At 45.0% G+C, this 17,255-nt stretch overlaps 2 protein-coding genes across 6 annotated transcripts; one reads left to right on the top strand and one right to left on the bottom strand.

Annotated features, from left to right (window-relative positions):
* The first annotated feature begins 1,907 nt into the window (after positions 1 to 1,907).
* On the top strand, positions 1,908 to 6,327 carry LOC135249816 (heterogeneous nuclear ribonucleoprotein A/B-like). Of its 4 annotated transcripts, none has more exons than XM_064325406.1 (9): positions 1,908 to 2,068; positions 2,593 to 3,001; positions 3,387 to 3,555; positions 3,681 to 3,839; positions 4,197 to 4,328; positions 4,624 to 4,717; positions 4,814 to 4,978; positions 5,076 to 5,161; positions 5,847 to 6,327. In XM_064325406.1, the coding sequence occupies exons 2-8, from the start codon at positions 2,616 to 2,618 to the stop codon at positions 5,144 to 5,146; spliced, it is 1,176 nt and encodes a 391-aa protein (XP_064181476.1). In that variant the 5' UTR covers positions 1,908 to 2,068; positions 2,593 to 2,615; the 3' UTR covers positions 5,147 to 5,161; positions 5,847 to 6,327. The 4 variants fall into 4 exon arrangements, with proteins under 4 accessions (XP_064181476.1, XP_064181477.1, XP_064181475.1 ...); XM_064325404.1 differs by having other exon boundaries at positions 1,909 to 2,068; positions 4,197 to 4,352; XM_064325407.1 differs by lacking the exon at positions 5,076 to 5,161 and having other exon boundaries at positions 4,197 to 4,352.
* Positions 6,328 to 6,837: 510 nt separating this feature from the next.
* LOC135249814 (5-phosphohydroxy-L-lysine phospho-lyase-like) lies at positions 6,838 to 15,681 on the bottom strand. Of its 2 annotated transcripts, none has more exons than XM_064325402.1 (13): positions 15,527 to 15,681; positions 15,169 to 15,287; positions 13,989 to 14,148; positions 13,662 to 13,736; positions 12,645 to 12,732; positions 11,955 to 12,071; positions 11,352 to 11,434; positions 10,439 to 10,664; positions 9,825 to 9,979; positions 8,914 to 9,003; positions 7,915 to 8,045; positions 7,748 to 7,789; positions 6,838 to 7,538 (listed from the first exon to the last, which is right to left on the bottom strand). In XM_064325402.1, the coding sequence occupies exons 1-12, from the start codon at positions 15,577 to 15,579 to the stop codon at positions 7,749 to 7,751; spliced, it is 1,338 nt and encodes a 445-aa protein (XP_064181472.1). In that variant the 5' UTR covers positions 15,580 to 15,681; the 3' UTR covers positions 6,838 to 7,538; position 7,748. The 2 variants fall into 2 exon arrangements, with proteins under 2 accessions (XP_064181472.1, XP_064181473.1); XM_064325403.1 differs by having other exon boundaries at positions 6,838 to 7,535.
* Between the last annotated feature and the right edge of the window lie 1,574 nt (positions 15,682 to 17,255).

Below are 17,255 nucleotides of genomic sequence, written 5' to 3'. Positions count from 1 at the left end.
CAGCAAAGAATTCACACATTTCAGTTTCTACCTTTAGGAATTGGTGCATTTACGTAAGCAGTGCAGCTTTTCAGGTTTACATTCATTGCACAGATTCTGTATATGGAGTTTAAAGGAAAGAGTTAAAGTCATATTTGCATTCACACAATTTGGTAGATGCTGTTATACTGTAGAAGCATCTATGAAATGGTGTGAATGTAAGAAGAGTGCTCTCAACTTCAGTATGACAAGATGGCTTCACATCAAATGTGAAGCTACTTTGACAAGGTAAAGTAAAGGTTCAGCTAGTAAAAAGGATTTATCATACAGGTGCTCTTGCATTTTAATGGCACTGATCAGGGAAGCTCCTCTGTGTATGTATATACTGTATGTTTGTGTGTGTGTGTGTGTGTGGGTCTGGAAACGTTGTATTTTGCTGGAAAGGTGGAGGTGTTCCTGTGGAATACACAACAGAATTGTGGGGTCTCAAACTGACCAACTGGCCTGGCAGAGGTTAATAATAGACCGAGGACACTGGGAAGACTTGACAACTGGCCTATAACACAGTGAGAAAACTGGAAGACTGAACAATTGTACTACAATAAGAATACTGAGAAGACTTCATGTTTGCGTTTTCTCATCACTAGCTGATATTAACGATGATTTAATGTTCTTGTATAAGAGCGTGAAGGCACATTTTACACAGGACTATATGTGTTATATAAGATAGTTGTCTGGGGATGTAAACCAGGGACGGAATTCAGTGTCGTAATCTAAATGGTAACAAACTAAATATGAATTTTAAATAAAACAAAATCGAGTACGAATACAATGCAGTGTAATAGTTTAATATTTTACATTAAAATACTGCATTTTTTAGGAATAACTTGAAAATCCAAGCAGCCTTATTGTTACTAATGCATGCAAATTATTTCCGACCTGTGTTGGAAGCCTTAAATGTATTTTCTTGGATATCATGCCTGTGAAAGTTTGTAAGTTACTGTAAACAGCCTCGAGATATATTTAAACAAAACAAGAAGACACAACAGGGTGAACAATCAGTTTAATCATATTCAGTCAAGATAATTTTCGGCTGCACACAACTTGCGGCGCCATGTGGAATAGTTTAGTTAGTTGTAACTCTGTATACGAGAAAGTTGGTTTGCAGAAATGACCGAGAGCGGCGTGGGAACAGTACGTTCCTTTTCCCTCTTTCAGACAGTAATGCGCATGTCCATTGTACAGGTTGTGCTCTTCCACATTTTTTTTTTCAATTTAGCAAGGAAGCTAGGTTTCTCGGTTCTCAAAACGTACAAACTAGCATCATTTATTTGTTGAAAGCCAGGACATAGGTGACTTCACTCGGTACTGTACTTTAAAGTAATGTTTCTGCACTATAGTAGGCTACTGTAAGACAACCGGTCATGGTTAAAACAATGTGTAGTTACATCTACATGCTACATCTCTGTCCGTCCGTATTCAATGAATACGTTTGGATACAACTTAACTGCAAATAATGTCTTTCATAATGCAGAACGTTGTCGTCTTCGGTGGGCTGAAAACTTACTTAAGGTAGCCCACACATCGCAAAAAGAACATAGTTACCCGATGCAGCTCACAAGTTCATCTTGTAGGCTAGAACTGAAAATGGGCGTGTAGCTAGTCTTGAAATCCCATGTGTAACATGGTAGTGGTAGCCATTTTCATTTGTAATACGTCCGGCCAGCAAGCCTACAAAAGAAACGACATATAAGGAGGTATGGGATGTTAACGTGCAAGATTTTTGGTCTAAAAATCTGAATTCAATTCGTTTATAAGATGACCGTTACTAGGCATTTAAATTTATAACGTAGTTATAAGGGATCCCAAACACTTTAAATAAAAACACAGTAAACCAAAGCGCTCTGTGGGCGGGTGCTTGGGGACGCAGTCCAATCGAAAGACATGGTCATAATGATTGACAATACCAAGTACCAAATCGAGACTTTCTTTATTAAAGCAGTGGTCTATCCGGTGGTATAAAGTCTGCCACGAGTTGGCATTGTAAGGGAGAATCCATCTTGGAGAGCGGTCTTCGATTGTTAGAGCAGTAAGCGGCTTTTTGCCTGTTTTGTCTTAAATATAATTGTAATTAATTAAGCAATTAATTGTTTCCGGAAGCCGTACGAACAATTCGGAATTATGCGCGGGCCTCCTTCACCGCGGTGATGTTTATCCATAATAGAACTTACATCGAACGCGGCCTTTCGGCCAGCTAGCTGGCTAAATTGGCTATTACGTAAGCGAGTTAGCTAGCTGGCTAACTTACATTGTTTAGTTAAGCAGTTTATACATGTCTGTGCAACTACGAGTATGCTTACGGAACAAAAGCAAACTGCTTTACGAAGCATCGTACACATCACATATGTAATTAATGCTCAAAACGTACCGATTTTGAGGCTCTAAGTGTGATTGCTTGTGGGCAAAATGGTGATAGCGATAGCGGCTAACGTTAGGTTACCATGCACAACAAGGCTAACGAGCTGGCTAGCATGTACATTTTAAAAAGAGTGGCCGTGCAGCTAGCTGAATCGTGCTCGGTTTTGGGTTCAACCCCATTTTCTTTTGTTACAGATAAAGGGGTTCACAGTACCATCATGTCTGATACCGAGCAGCAATTCATGGAAACCTCCGAAAATGGCCACGAAGAGGAGGAGGACCTGAACGGAGCTGAGACTACGGAACAGACCGAAGCCGTTGCCGAGGAAGAAGAAGAAGAAGAAGCAGAAGATGCAGAAGAAGCAGAAGCGGAGGCAGATGCCGATGCAGATGTAGAACCAGAGGCAGATGTAGAACCAGAGGCAGAGATAGAGGCAGAGGCAGGGGCAGAAGAGGCCGAACCGGAGGGTGAGGGCGAGGGCGAGGGTGAGGGGGAAACAGAAGCCGATGCCGAAGCGGAGGACGCGACGGCGGAGGGGGACTCGCAGAACGGTGCTGCGGAGGGAGGCCAGATCAACGCAAGCAAGAGCGAGGAAGATGCGGGGTAAGTACGCTGTAAAGTGCTCGTATTTGGGTTGAGGGGGGGAAACCCTCGCAACAGGAATGTTTCGGCGCAAAGGATCAGAGCGGTTTATGTAACAGAGCTGTGCATGAAAGGTTTGCGGCCGGGGAATCGCCTTTGTTCTTGCCGTCTTTGTTGGCGCCATGTGCCGCTTGAATGGGGGGATGGGCGCTAGGGTTGTGGGTTTGCAACAGTTACCCCCCCCCCATTTTAGTTTGACTGCTGTTAATATGGGTGTGCTTTTCCCAGTGTGTACTTTTTTTCACCCGAACAAAGACAGCTTCGCATGGCGAACAAGTCGTGCACACGTTGTTTACCAGATCCTGTCGTTCAGGCGCGTCGTGTAATGTACCTCACCTCTTTTCAGGAAAATGTTTGTTGGTGGACTTAGCTGGGACACCAGTAAGAAGGATCTTAAAGACTACTTCTCAAAGTTCGGTGAAGTCACAGATTGCACCATAAAGATGGACCCCAACACCGGGAGATCAAGAGGCTTTGGGTTTATTCTCTTCAAAGAGGCCGCCAGTGTAGAGAAGGTGAGTTCTCAATATTCCAGATTTGACTCTATATACGTCAGCCGTACAGGATTGTGATTGTCAATAATTTAATAAGTTGACACTATGGCACCATTTTATTTAATTTTTGTTTTCTGTTTAATCAGGTACTCGAACAGAAGGAACACAGGCTAGACGGACGGCAAATTGACCCAAAGAAGGCCATGGCAATGAAAAAAGAACCAGTCAAGAAAATATTTGTAGGTGGTCTGAACCCTGAAACAACAGAGGAAAAAATCCGGGAGTATTTTGGAACCTTTGGAGAGGTCAGTCGCTCCTGCTGGACGTGTCTATTTGGCATTGCATAGCTGCTATGGATGTACTGTATAATGTACACATCTGGACTGTATGTCTTCACATGCTGGTCTAATGAGAGTATTTTCTCAGTAGATTCCGCATTACTTCAGTATAACCATTTAGGCCGACTAACTGCTGAAATGGGATCAGCTTGCAGAATGGGTCCTCTGCCTATATCTGGGTCCCTTTTTCAGATTGTGTGCAACTGCATCCCATGCAGTGCATTTAATCGCCTAATTTTCTGATCTCTATTGTATTTTACTGTGGAGTGACTTTTAAAAAAAACTGTGCCGAGATTTTCTAACCCTCGTTTGTGTGCCTTGCAGATTGAATCCATTGAGCTTCCAATGGACCCAAAAACAAACAAGAGGAGGGGGTTTGTCTTCATAACATTCAAAGAAGAATCTCCTGTCAAAAAAGTTCTTGAAAAGAAATACCATAACGTTAGTGGAAGCAAGGTAACAAACGGAAAAGATGGCCTTGTATGTATATTTTCATTTTTTCCCTTCATTGTGCTCTTTAGGTGTAATGCATAATATCCATTAGATAATGTGTTAGGTGTGTGTGTTTTAATGTGTTAGGTGTGTGTGTGTGTGTGTGTGTGTGTGTGTGTGTGTTTTAAAGTTAACTGATTGCATAGTTCCATTTGGTAGTTTTTACAGTTGCACTTTCTATTCAGTGTTTATTAAATTGCTTATTTCGGGAAGCTGCACGCGCTCCGTTCTGTCTAACGGTGCCGCCGCCTTCTTCCAGTGTGAGATAAAAATCGCCCAGCCCAAGGAAGTGTATCAGCAGCAGCAGTTTGGCGGCCGCGGAGGTGGCTACGGAAGAGGGAGGGGTCGTGGCGGTAAGTGTCCCGGTGCCCCCCTGGATGATTTTGGATCGGTTTTGGCGCTCGACCTGTGGCTGAACACGCCCCCCCCTTTTCTTTTCTCCTCTCCAGGCCAGAACCAGAACTGGAACCAGGGCTACAACAATTACTGGAATCAGGGCTATGGTAACCAAGGCTACGGTTACGGTGGCCAGCAGGGATACGGCGGCTACGGCGGCTACGGAAACTACGACTACTCCGCGGGTTACTATGGCTACGGCGGCGGATACGACTACAGTGAGTGTGCGCTGCCGCCAGCCGTTTTACCTGCCAGTTGTTTTTAATTTTGTCTTTTTGCACAAAAGCACTCAGGCCTCTCTCTCTCATCCTGCAGACCAGGGCAATACAAGCTATGGGAAAACTCCGAGACGTGGAGGCCACCAGAGTAGCTACAAGCCATACTGATCACATGTAGTGCAGGTATGCATTTTGGCATCGTGTATGGTGGTATGATGTAGCTTAGCCGTTTCGCGCTTGTCAACGCTTTGGAAAGCGCCAAATTTCCCTCATGTCTGATCGTTCCAATCCGGATCGTGTTTTCCAGTTTTTTGGAGGAGGGGGGGGGAGCGGAGTGGGGCGGGGCATCACGTGCAGTAATCTTTAAGAGATTCTGTTCCCATGTCACCAAGTCCAGTGTTTATTCTCCCATGCCCTTTGTTAAACTTGACTTGCCACACGAGCTCGGTGCTGTTTCGGCCGTAGGAAGTGCATATTTAAAAAAAATAAATAAATAAAACGATAATTATAAAAAGGAAAAAAAAACAAAGCTGCATCTCTACAAACACTACTTGATCAATAAGGGTTGAGAAGATGGTGGGCCATGTTACGGCAGTGGGGCTTTGTGCTATTTGGGGAAATTAAAGTGCTTGTATGAAAGTTAGTTGCTCCTCTAAGCCCTGATTTCCCTCTCTTTCGAGGGATTCGTCACTAACAAGCATAATTAACCCTGTCTGATGCTTCTGGTCTTTCCACATGCTTATTAAACTTTTGCTTTTTCTTTTTTTCTTTTCCTTTTTTTTTCTTTCGTGCATTTTGTCAGCATTTGTTTTGCGTGCAAGCAGCTTGCAAAATGTTATTTAATTTCTCCTCCTCCTCCTCTTTCAAGGACTAAAGTAATTAAGAGCAAGAGCCTGAGGTCCAGCTACATCGAACGCGGGGGTCTGACTATCCTTTGGAGTTGGCAGAATTAGACTCGTTGCCCCCATTTGTACAGATCAAGTGAGGATATGGGGAAGCAAATGTCACTTTTCCACTTTTTATTTTATATTGTTTTTTTTTTGTGTCCATACACATTTCCAGAGATGGAAGTGTTATTTTTACTGTACTTTTTGGTACCTTTGAATCTAATGTATTGTAAGGTTGTATTTTACATGTCTACCACAGACGAGATCGGAGCAGCCAAGTGCTCTGGAAATAAAAACGATGAATTTTTTTTCTTTATTTTTTTTTTTTTTCCTTTGGTGTTTCTAGACTTTTAGTTTTCATTTCCTTTTCTCCTTGTGCCGAGCGTCTGCAAGTTGCATGGCAACAGACCTGTGGGGACTGGGTAAGATTTAAAAAAATTAAAAAAAAAAAAAAAAAAAAAAGGGATTAAGACTTAAATCAAAGATTTCACTGTACGCTTGTCAAGTGAATGTCAGCAGTCGACTAGTAGAGGGCAAGCCAGCTTTCCCTTTTCTTTCCTTTTGGCTTTTAAGGAGTTTTACCAAAACTATTTTTAAATTTTATTTTTTTTTGTCTGCAATTGAAAGTGGCTTTGATAGCGTTAAACTTATAACCGTCAGCTATGTGTATGCAGGAGGGCACCCCCCCTCTCTCTGGAAACTCATTCCTCTAGTGTCTTGGGCAAATTGTTAGAAATAAACTTTTTGGTTTATATTATACGTGTGGATCCTTTTTATTTATCAATACCCGTAATGGTTTTGTGGTTGTTACCAATTATGCCTTTTTGATAATGGCTCTTTTTTTTCTTTTTTAAAAACCAGTGGTTACTGTGGGGTTTTAACAACTTGTTGCTACTTAAAGAGCCTGATTAGGCGTTGCTTTTAAAAGCAACGCAGGAATGGGGATTCTGGAGCAAATTCTCGAGCTTGATCTTTTCCTTTTTTTTTCTCTCTTTTTTTTCTCCTTAATGTAACATGCATCTAGACTCCTTTCTGGTTTAGATTTGTTTTTTTAACCACGATGCGCATCAATGGTTAACATCGGCAGGCCCTGGACACAAGTTACCGTATGTTTGGAAAAACCCAGCTTCTGTCGTGCAGCCATAGAAACGGGCTTTTAATCGCAATTTGAATGTACACATTGTGTGAGGTGACCCTGTCCCACAAGATAAACACAGAATGTGTACCGTGCTGTGCCTGTACCTGTGAAACATGGCAGAGTGTTCTGCTCAGGTAGGGGGTGCGTGATGGTGTGAACCTGCTGTAAGGGTTGTATGCTTTCAGTGGTGTACCTGCTCTTCAGGCACACCTAGCTCTTACTGCAAAGACATGGCTCCTTGGGTTCTGTCAGGTAAGCCTCTGATTCACCTGAGAGTAGTGAAGGTCTTGAACTCAGTGAAGCAAAGCATTATGGGTTAACCCGTTTAATTAACTGACATCACTGGTGTGCAGTTTCCAGTTCTGCCACTTCATTGTATGGAGTGGTTCATACTTCATTAATACTGTGATTGAATTCATACAAAAAAAATGATCATAAACCCTCTTGGCAAATGTCTTAATGCACCAATCTGCTCTGTGGAGGCGGCAGCCAGGGGTTGGGAGCCCAATTTCAAGTTGCCTTGGTCAGGAACCTTCTGGAACAGACAGTGTGTAGCTTTTAGTTGGATGAATTTGATGGTCTGAAACCCCCCCCACATCTCTGTTTGCATCTGCACTTAACCATTTGGCGCCACCTTCAGGAGGAGTAGGGAATTCAGCAGTTACTACCTCTGGTACTTTGAAATGCAAGTATTTTGTAACATGTCTGTTGCAATTAAATTGCAATCTGCAGGATATTACGAACCTCAAACGCGGTCTCCTGTCTTTTGTCTCTCCGACTCCATACCTGAACACACAAGGTATGGAACGCTGGTTAGGATGTATTCACACCGCAAATGCATGCAGTTAAAATCCAGGTTGTTTGGCGATTTTTCGGGGGGGTTGCAGGTTGGGGGGGGGGGTGCGTCTCACCTGTGAGAATGTGGTCTATTTTCTCAGCCACGAGCTCCGCGTCGGCCGCGCTGAAGCACATCGGGGGTTTGAACTTGACGACGTTCTCGTCGGGTCCGTCCGTGCTGAGGACGATCCTTTCCTCCTTCATCCTGGTTGAAAGTCGGAGGACCTCGGTTAACGAGTGCGAGCTCGGATCGGAGTGCGTGTGCGTGCGTGCGTGCGGCCGATGGAAGCTTCTAGAAAACGGCCAGGCCAGTGACTCTAAAATCGGGCCTTGGGGGGCAGTAATGCTGTACTCGCTATCCTCCCCCCGGGGCTGAGATTCCGCTCGTTTGGTCCCCCCCCGGTCGTAACCGGTCCTCGATCAGGGTGGGGTGAGTGGAGAAGCAACGCCATTTAAAAGGCATTTAAACTGCTTCCTAACCTCAAGGGTGCCCTGGCAAAAACGCGATCAATTTCCAAATGCTTTCATTCCAGTGCTTCAGCAGACTGCGCAGTTTCTGCTTCTGGACATTTTTACCGATGGTTAAGTACCTTCATCAAGGGTACAAACAGTGGCGCCCCACCTGGGAATCGGGTCCGAGCCCAGTTCTCTAGCCGTTGGGTTATACTTCCACAAATGGACTTTAACCAGAGTTCACCTGCCTGGGCTGCCCCAGGGCGACTTGTCGCCAGCTGCTTGATCTGTTGGGCTGTTGGTTTTATTTGCGCGTGTAAATGCACACTTTAAAATGTCTTTAAGACGTGTAGAGCATGGATACTCAAATCTGGACCTCAAATCCAAATCCAGCCCTGGTTTTCTTTTCCCCCAGGTAATTAACTGAACATTTAGTGCCACTGATTGGCCAGACTGTTCACACCTGACTCCCAGGTAAAGGGAGGGTGGAGAACCAGCAGGTCTTGGACCTCGAGGGCTGTGATTTGAGTAACGGGTGCAGAGAAGGCGCCGGTGTGACCCCCCCGGCGTGGCGTAGCGGGACGCGTTCAGCGGGACGCGTTTCGCGGGCGTTTCCTCACCTGTTCACCAGCTGCGCGGCGACCGCGCTGGCCGGGGTGCGTTTCTCCCGGTCCGTCACCAGCTCCATCCCCACGAACAGCCCGGCGCCTCTGCGCAAAACACACGGGGGAGAGGAGGGGAGGGGGGTGTCTTATAATTTGGGGGAGAGGGGGCCTTTCCCAGCATTTGCTTCCCAATTTGGAATGCCGAGCTGTGTGTACGGGCGCTTGCTAATGCTGGCTCTGCTGTCCATACGCACGCTCGCCAAGATACACAAGCGCTTTCGCAGTGGAGACCTGGTCTGGAGGCTCCACAGTAAATAACACCTGGAAGGGGAAATCTGAGGCAGGCGGTACAGGTGATGCTAAAGGTGAAGCCGCACGTCCTCCGACCAGGAGACCGCGCTTGGCTTCGCTCTCACCTCCCACGGTCGGTCGCTTGTGGGCGCAATAAAAAATTTAAAAAATGCGACAGTTGACATGCGGGATCTTTTAAATCTGATTGGCTATCGCGCCGTGTTCCCCGTCCTTCCGGTCTATTCGCCGGCTTGCCTCGCATCGCCAGCTGTCCCAGCATGCTTTGCAGACGCAAAGAATCGCCCGTCGATGAGAATGGAGGTGAGTACAGATTCTCTCCTCGTGGTGGGATGTGTAGCTTCACCGTAACTCTGGGCTGCGTCTGCAAAACCCATAACCCTGGTGCTGTTATTAAAATGATGAGCACTTCAGGTCTCAAAGTATCCTCCTCACCCAGGTGGGGGCTACTCATTGGTGGTGGGTGAGGTGTTCCCACTCATCACTGTAAAGCACTTCGGGCGTTCAGAAAAGTGCTATATATATGCACTGATTCATGAATTCATTCACTCCTGCCTTTTCCCCACTGGCTGGCTGTTTTCGACCAATGACGTGGCGGCGATGTAATGTGTCCGTACCGCACGTGGCCAATGAGGGGGTGTTTGGCCATCAGGCCCTGCAGAAGGCTCCGGAGGCGAGCTCCCACGTCCCTGGCGTTCCCCCGCAGGTTCTCCTCCTCGATCACGTCCAGAACCGCCAGCCCGATCGCACACGACACGGGGTTTCCGCCAAACTACGGACACACACAGACGAGCAGTGACAGACACCGACCCACACTGACCCACCCCCCCTCCCCACAGACACTGACCCACACTGACCCACCCCCCCCCCTCCCCACAGACACTGAACCACACTGACCCACACCCCCCCCCACAGAACTCTGACTCACACCCCCCCCCCAGCACTGACTCAAAGCCCCACAGAACACAACTCACACCTCCCCACAGACACTGACCCACCCCCACCCTCACAGAGCACTGACCCACACCCCCCAGACACTGAACTCTACCCCCCCCCGTCACAGAGCACTGAACTCTCACCCCCACAGAACACTGAACCCACCCCCCACAGCACTGACTCAAAGCCCCACAGAACACAACTCACACCCCCCCACAGAACACTAACTCACCCCCCCTCACAGAGCACAGGTAACAGGTGGTCACAGGTGTGGGGGCGGGCGGGCGCGGCTCACCGTGTTGAAGTACTCCACGCCGTTGGCGGTGAAGGCGCTGGCGACCTCCTGCGTGGTGGCCACGCATGCCACCGGGTGCCCGTTGCCCATGGGCTTGCCCATGGTCACGATGTCGGGGCAGAAGTCCTCGCCCTGCAGCTGGAACCCCCAGAAGTGGGTGCCCGCCCGTCCGAACCCCGCCTGCACCTCGTCCGCCACGAACAGCCCCCCCGCCGCATGCACGTGCCTGCAGAGGAGGAGGGACCCCACCCCCAAGGTAAAAACGTTTCGGCACCATGACCGTGCACTGCAAGTCTGAGTGCCCCCCCCCCCTCCGAAATCACATAAACACTAAACATAACACCTTGCTTTACATGGACAGTTTGGTGAATGAAATATTTACACACCTATATTACGAATAAAAAAGGACCCACATGCCCCCATAGTTTTTGTTCATGCAAGCAGCATTTAAAAAAAAAAAAAAAAAAAACCAACCCCTCATTTTGAATTGGAGCACTTATGTATATTTGTTCTTATTATCTGGCATAAATATCAGGCTATAAATTTACTCTTGAAGGGACGTATGAAAGGAGATCCATGTTAGAGGAACGACGCGTGTTCATCAAATGATTAAAATTACTACAGAACACTTTTACACAGAGTAGTCAACAGCCAGTCCTCTTATACTATCAGTTCCGCTGTGTTTTGGTTTTCCATGGCTGACTACACTTCCTTATGTCTTCAGTGCTAAGTACCATTGTGAGCCTTTCAGGAGTCAATGATTCACAGCATTCAGGTCAAAGGTATCATTCACCACTGTGAGAGAACTGCGCCAGGCGTATCTGCACCCTGTACGGAACGGGGTTTCCTGGTTCAGTGGCCAGCCCAGACATCCGCACAAGCGCGGCGGTGGCAGTTCAGGAGCGATACTTACTCTGCAACCTTCTGGAAATATCCGGTGGGGGGTATGATCTGGCCTCCGACGCTGGGCAAAGTCTCCACGAAAAAAGCAGAAATCTGCAGAAGGAAAAGCGCAAAGACCTTTCAGGTTAATCCAAGTGTCTCCATTAGAGGTGGTCATTAGAGACACTTAGCAGATGCTATTATGCAGGGTGACTTGCATAGATTTTTTGCTTTAAAAAATGTTTTTGTTTACATAGTGTCCATTTATACAGCGAGATATATCCTGAAGCAATTCAGGTTAAGTATTTGGTCAAGGGCACAGCGGCAGTGTCCTATGAGAATCAAACCTGCAACCGTTGATACTCTAACCCAAGTTACAAACCAAGTTCCCTATCCACCATACTACAGTGCTGCTTAGGTTGATGCACCTTGGTTGTAACATAATCATGGGCGCCTCATGCAGTGAGCCTGTGCACTGAGCATGTGCAGTGAGGGTGTGCACTGAGCATGTGCAGTGAGCGTGTGCACTGAGCATGTGCAGTGAGGGTGTGCACTGAGCATGTGCAGTGAGCGTGTGCACTGAGCATGTGCAGTGAGGGTGTGCACTGAGCATGTGCAGTGAGCGTGTGCACACCTTGCGGCCTTTCTTCTGAACCTCTTCTATCAGATCCTTCACAGTATCTGCATAGGCTTGGGCAGGGTCTGGGTGGTCCTCCCTATAGCGCCCCCTATAGGTGTCAGGGAGCGGGGCCTGTGAGGGAACAGAGAGCTTATTAAAAAATGAGAAAAATAACCAACTAATCCAACTAATAAGACATTTACCCTTTACGTAACTAGAAAATGGTTCGCTCATGCATGCTCTTCATAAAATCTATATCTACTGTGACATATTTACTTTAGAATGCACTATAGTCCTGTATTATGTTGAAATGCATATGCAACTCAAGAGTCATGATTGATCATATATACGAGATGAGTTCACCAAGGAAAATAAAGAATTTATGATTTATTATGTATTACGTGAATCTTTTTTGACCAAGTCCTGCATGCACTACTTTTGGCGTTTTTATGTGATTATGCACAGTATGATTCTGCATTTCCCTGGTGACACTGGCAGAAGCAGTCCCTTGTTAGAGGCAGCTGTGATAAACAAGTAAAAATAGCAATAAGAGCAATAAGAATCACAAAAAGTGAACAGCAATAAGAGAACCCCAAAAAAGTGAATAGCAATAAGGGAACCCCCAAAAGGTAAATAGCAATAAAGAGCAATAAGAAACCCCAAAAAAATAAATAGCAATAAGAGAACCCCCAAACAGTTACACACCACGTGAACCCATTCTTTCTGCCCCCCCAGTTTCCTGAACTTGTAGGGACTGATGTCAATCAGTGACGTCAGATGTCCATGGTATGCACTTGTGAGGGGGAAGAAGAAAAAACAAAAAACATTTGACACATCTGTGATTAACGGGTGCTGTTGAAATCAGGGGAGTTGGGTGGGGTTACTGTGAGTACACTGTGAGTAAACTGTGAGTACACTGTGAGTAAACTGTGAGTAAACTGTGAGTACACTGTGAGTACACTGTGAGTAAACTGTGAGTAAACTGTGAGTACACTGTGAGTAAACTGTGAGTAAACTGTGAGTACACTGTGAGTAAACTGTGAGTAAACTGTGAGTAAACTGTGAGTACACTGTGAGTAAACTGTGAGTACACTGTGAGTAAACTGTGAGTACACTGTGAGTAAACTGTGAGTACAATGTAAAGATCCTGTGTAATAATCACTTTTCATTAACTGTTCATTAAGCCACAAGGTGAAGATGTATACTTGCTCCTTATTTCAACGGTATGAACTGGAAAATAATAACACAGTTCCCTTGAGATGCGTTAAACATCGTGGCTTGGCCCCTCTGTGTGCATATTCATTTGAAGTTCACTTTTGATTAGTAGTCCATTAAGAAACATGCAAACTACATGGTCTTTAAAGGACCGTTTATATTCATATTTAGGCTATTAACAGATGCTCTTATTCAGAGTAACTTACTGTACGTAAGTACATATAAATGTAAGACCTATACCACATCCTCCTGTGGAGGGCAGTATTGGAACTTTTTTGCTTTTAGGATAAAAATAAACTTTCCTGCAATGTGCTGTACTATATAAACTGCACTGCCCCAAATTCTCCTGTGGTGGAGAATAAAAGAATTTATCGTGGTTTTGGATTGATTGCAAAGGGCCTTTATCATTTACAATAAAATGGTTAGTGAAAAGCTTGTGAGTACGAATTTACAGCATGCCTAAGTGTTAATGCCCCCCCCCCCCCACCCGCCCCCCCCGGGCCTTACTGGTCCAGCACGATCACGTCCTCGTGGCGGCTGTACTGGCGAGCCAAGCGCAGGGCAAGATCGTTGGCTTCTGACCTGTGGGACAACAGAGAGTTTACACAAGCTCAAGCTGCCCACTGGGACCCTCCCGTCACGCCGAGAAGCTTTCGTCCGAACGTCGCCCGCCCAGCCCCCAAGAAACGACCCCGCTAACCAGCTTCCACAGGGTTTAGGGAAGTGGCCCGAAATCAAACTAATTTCATATGGAATGTAAACGTTCTGCTGGGGGTTTGGGTGGGTGGGGGGGTGGGGGGGTGGGGGGGGTGGGGCGGTTGAGTGGGGCTTTACCCAGAGTTCACAAAGTAGAAGACGCAGAGCTTGTCCGGGAGGGTGGCGGCGAGGCGGTCGGCGTAACGGACAATGTTGTCGTGCAGGAAACGCGTGTTGGTGTTCAGGAGTTCCATCTGAGCAGCCGCAGCCTTGGTAATGGCTGGATGGCAGTGCCCCACTGCGCAGAAGGGAAAGGTCAAAGGTTATGCAACACCCCCCGCCCCCCCCTCCCCCCCAGTTACAAGAAATCAACTTAGAGGTACTATTTGTCCACAACTTCTTCAAAACAAATGTAACATAATATCCTTTCTTAAATCTTGGTGACCTTATATACGTTAATCATTCATTTCAGTTTGGTGCAATCAAAGGTCAGAGAACAGTTTTGTGCCATAATCATAATCATAAATTTTTTTTTTTTGGGCAATGCCTTCTATGGTCTACTGAAGATAAAAACCCAGCCAGTTTTCTAAGCTGTTGATCCGTGATGCCACATATGGTTTCTTTATATTTATATTGGGGGCAACATAGCTCAGGAGGTGAGAGCGATTGTCTGGCAGTCGGAGGGTTGCCGGTTCAAACCCCACCCTGGGCGTGGCGAAGTGTCCTTGAGCAAGACATCTAACCCCTAACTGCTCTGGCGAATGAGAGGCATCAATTGTAAAGCGCTTTGGATAAAAGCGCTATATAAATGCAGTCCATTTAGTCCAAACTACAAGGATTAACACAGTGTAATTACACCACTGTGTTAATAGTGGAGAGATTGGAATCCACAATTATAAAAAGAAATGTTAGTGAGACCTAGTCAACAACTTTTTTAGTTCTGAATCTTCGGCACACGTCACTTCTGCTGAGAATACTGGGACATGTAGTTCACACGTTTCCAATTTATCTCCTTTAGACGTAATATGCTATCGTTTTTCACTTTTCGCACGTGCATTATATCAATTAATTTATAGACCAGATGTGGCTATATTATTATTATTATTATTATTATTGATATAATGCATTTCTCACGGTTTTAAAATACCATTACACAAAGGCTACAACAAAAAATAAATAATGATAATACAAAAAAGTTCAAATACGAGAAAAACGTTCTTGATGGTTAAGTCTGGGTCGTTGCCTGCTTCCTGACACTTATATTGAGACTAACTTTCATCACTTAAAAATTTTTTTTTTTTTTTTACTTAACCCCTACCGTGATGAACATTGCTGATGCAGTCCAGGTACTTCGTCCCATTCTCGTCGTATAAATACTGTCCGCGAGCTCTAACTATCTTCACTGGATCATCCGAGTAAAAAAGCCGGCAAGATTGCCTTCAAAAAAAGACAGGTACACAAAATGACTTGCCACTGCCGTAAGTTTATCGGTGAAAACACAAGTTCCACTTGAATATCAGTAATGACAGTAGCCTAACTATCATCATGTTAACTTCTGACAAAAACACCGTAGGCTAATGTATAATATTGGTTTGTTGGTTAAACTTTCTATTCCGCTATAAACCGCTATTCACAAAGCATTTAGTCCTACTTGCTCGCCAGCAAAAGCAACTTACCCAATAAGTTTTTTCCGCATTGTCAGGGTCTTTTGCTTATTGAACATCTCCATGGTAAATTTTCCTTGACTTTATTTTTGTAAATTATCGTGTACAGTCTTTGATTAAAAAAGATCACATGCATAATATAGCCTATATATACTTCCTGTAACCACAAAGAGATGCGATTTTCAAAATAAAAGTACCAAATATTCTGTTTGAAAATAGCTATAGATTTAGTTTATCACGTATCCAAGTTTTATTAAATGAAATGTATTGATGTAGACCAGAGGATATAGTGTCTACATCTGGAGCGTGCAATTCACGAACGGTATGAATTCAGATTTTTGTTCCGGAAATTAGTCTGGCTTAATTTACTAAACATGTAGTTACTAATACTGGTTCAGCTTTGGGGAAATGCCTTCACTGGCGACATGCTGAACCGTCAGCTGAAATTATGCCTTTAAGTGTCAGGTCGAACAAAGGCTAATTGAACTATTAAGATTAGATGTCAATATGAAATCATAAGCTGGCGCTTCTGCGCACCTGATCTATATTTTAATTTTTCCAACGGTCAACAGCCTTTACTAATCGCAACCTATCATTATAAATATTTGGAGGATTCGTGTATTAACTCTCGCATTTACAGAGTAGAAGATTAATAATTATTTATTACTTTATACTGCATTAACGTAGTGGTCTGACTGAAATATGATATGGCAACGAAAAAGGGCTGAAATGGGACTTACACATATTCAAATTATATACCATGTCGTCGTATTTATAAAGGAAATGCGCATACCACAAAGTTCTAACATAACATTTTAAATTACGGTCACATTGATCTGTTCATTTTAGCTCAAATCGTTCACTATACATTATTAGAATCAGCCTGATCTACTCGTCTCCGCAAACGAAGTCTTCTACTTTGTACATTCATGCGAGTTTCCCGTCCGCGTGAGAGGAAGTTCACAAAACCATAGGAATGTTATGTCAGGAGGGGGGCTGATGCGTTTCTATCATTCCATTCCACCCAGACCCTCGCTTACCCTGTCTGTGTACATTGTTTTGTTTTGTTTTTTAAATTGTTGTGACGTACAGTTATAGTGACAATCAAATTACAATCGGTGGAGTAATTCAGAGTATCTGAAAGCCATTTGTTCTATAACCCTAGAGTGTATTTGCGACGTAAACAGCCGTGGCGGAAATTGCAGCTACCAGCGGCTAAGATGGAGTCCAGCTGGAGCTAACTTATGTTCAGGCTGGAGACCATCTGGAATTGGGTGATGGTCTGTTGTCTGTATCAACCTGGCTCACCAGCTGGACAATGTCTTTCCAGCATGCTTACTATGTTAACCAACTGCACCAGGCTGGAAACAAGATGGAATTTCCACCAGGGAAGCCACATATTACAACTGCTTAGGGTCCCAGTGACCCAAAAAATAATATGTGTGTGTGTGTGTTTAAATACAAATAGCCTACCTTGTTTTCTGTTTTATTTTTTTTTTAACATTGTAGGTACTGTAGCAGCTCATATGTCTAACTTTGCATGCTTAGTTGCATGTGTGCACATACGAATGCTTATCGAGCCTGTAACTTTCACGATTGGGCTGTACTGACTGGAGTGGGCTACAGTATGGGGGGGGAGGATCCTGCTTAGGCCCCAAAAGGCCAGGGGTGGCTGAGCGTACTCGCTGTCAGATTTGTCTTCGTCTTAGCCTGTCGGCTTCATTAGTCATCCTCTCCTGCA

The sequence above is a fragment of the Anguilla rostrata genome, chromosome 3 (genome assembly GCF_018555375.3).
Source record: "Anguilla rostrata isolate EN2019 chromosome 3, ASM1855537v3, whole genome shotgun sequence".
NCBI classification, from domain to species: domain Eukaryota; kingdom Metazoa; phylum Chordata; class Actinopteri; order Anguilliformes; family Anguillidae; genus Anguilla; species Anguilla rostrata.
Note: the sequence above shows the minus strand (reverse complement) of the source record. Positions and strands in the feature narration are given on the sequence as shown.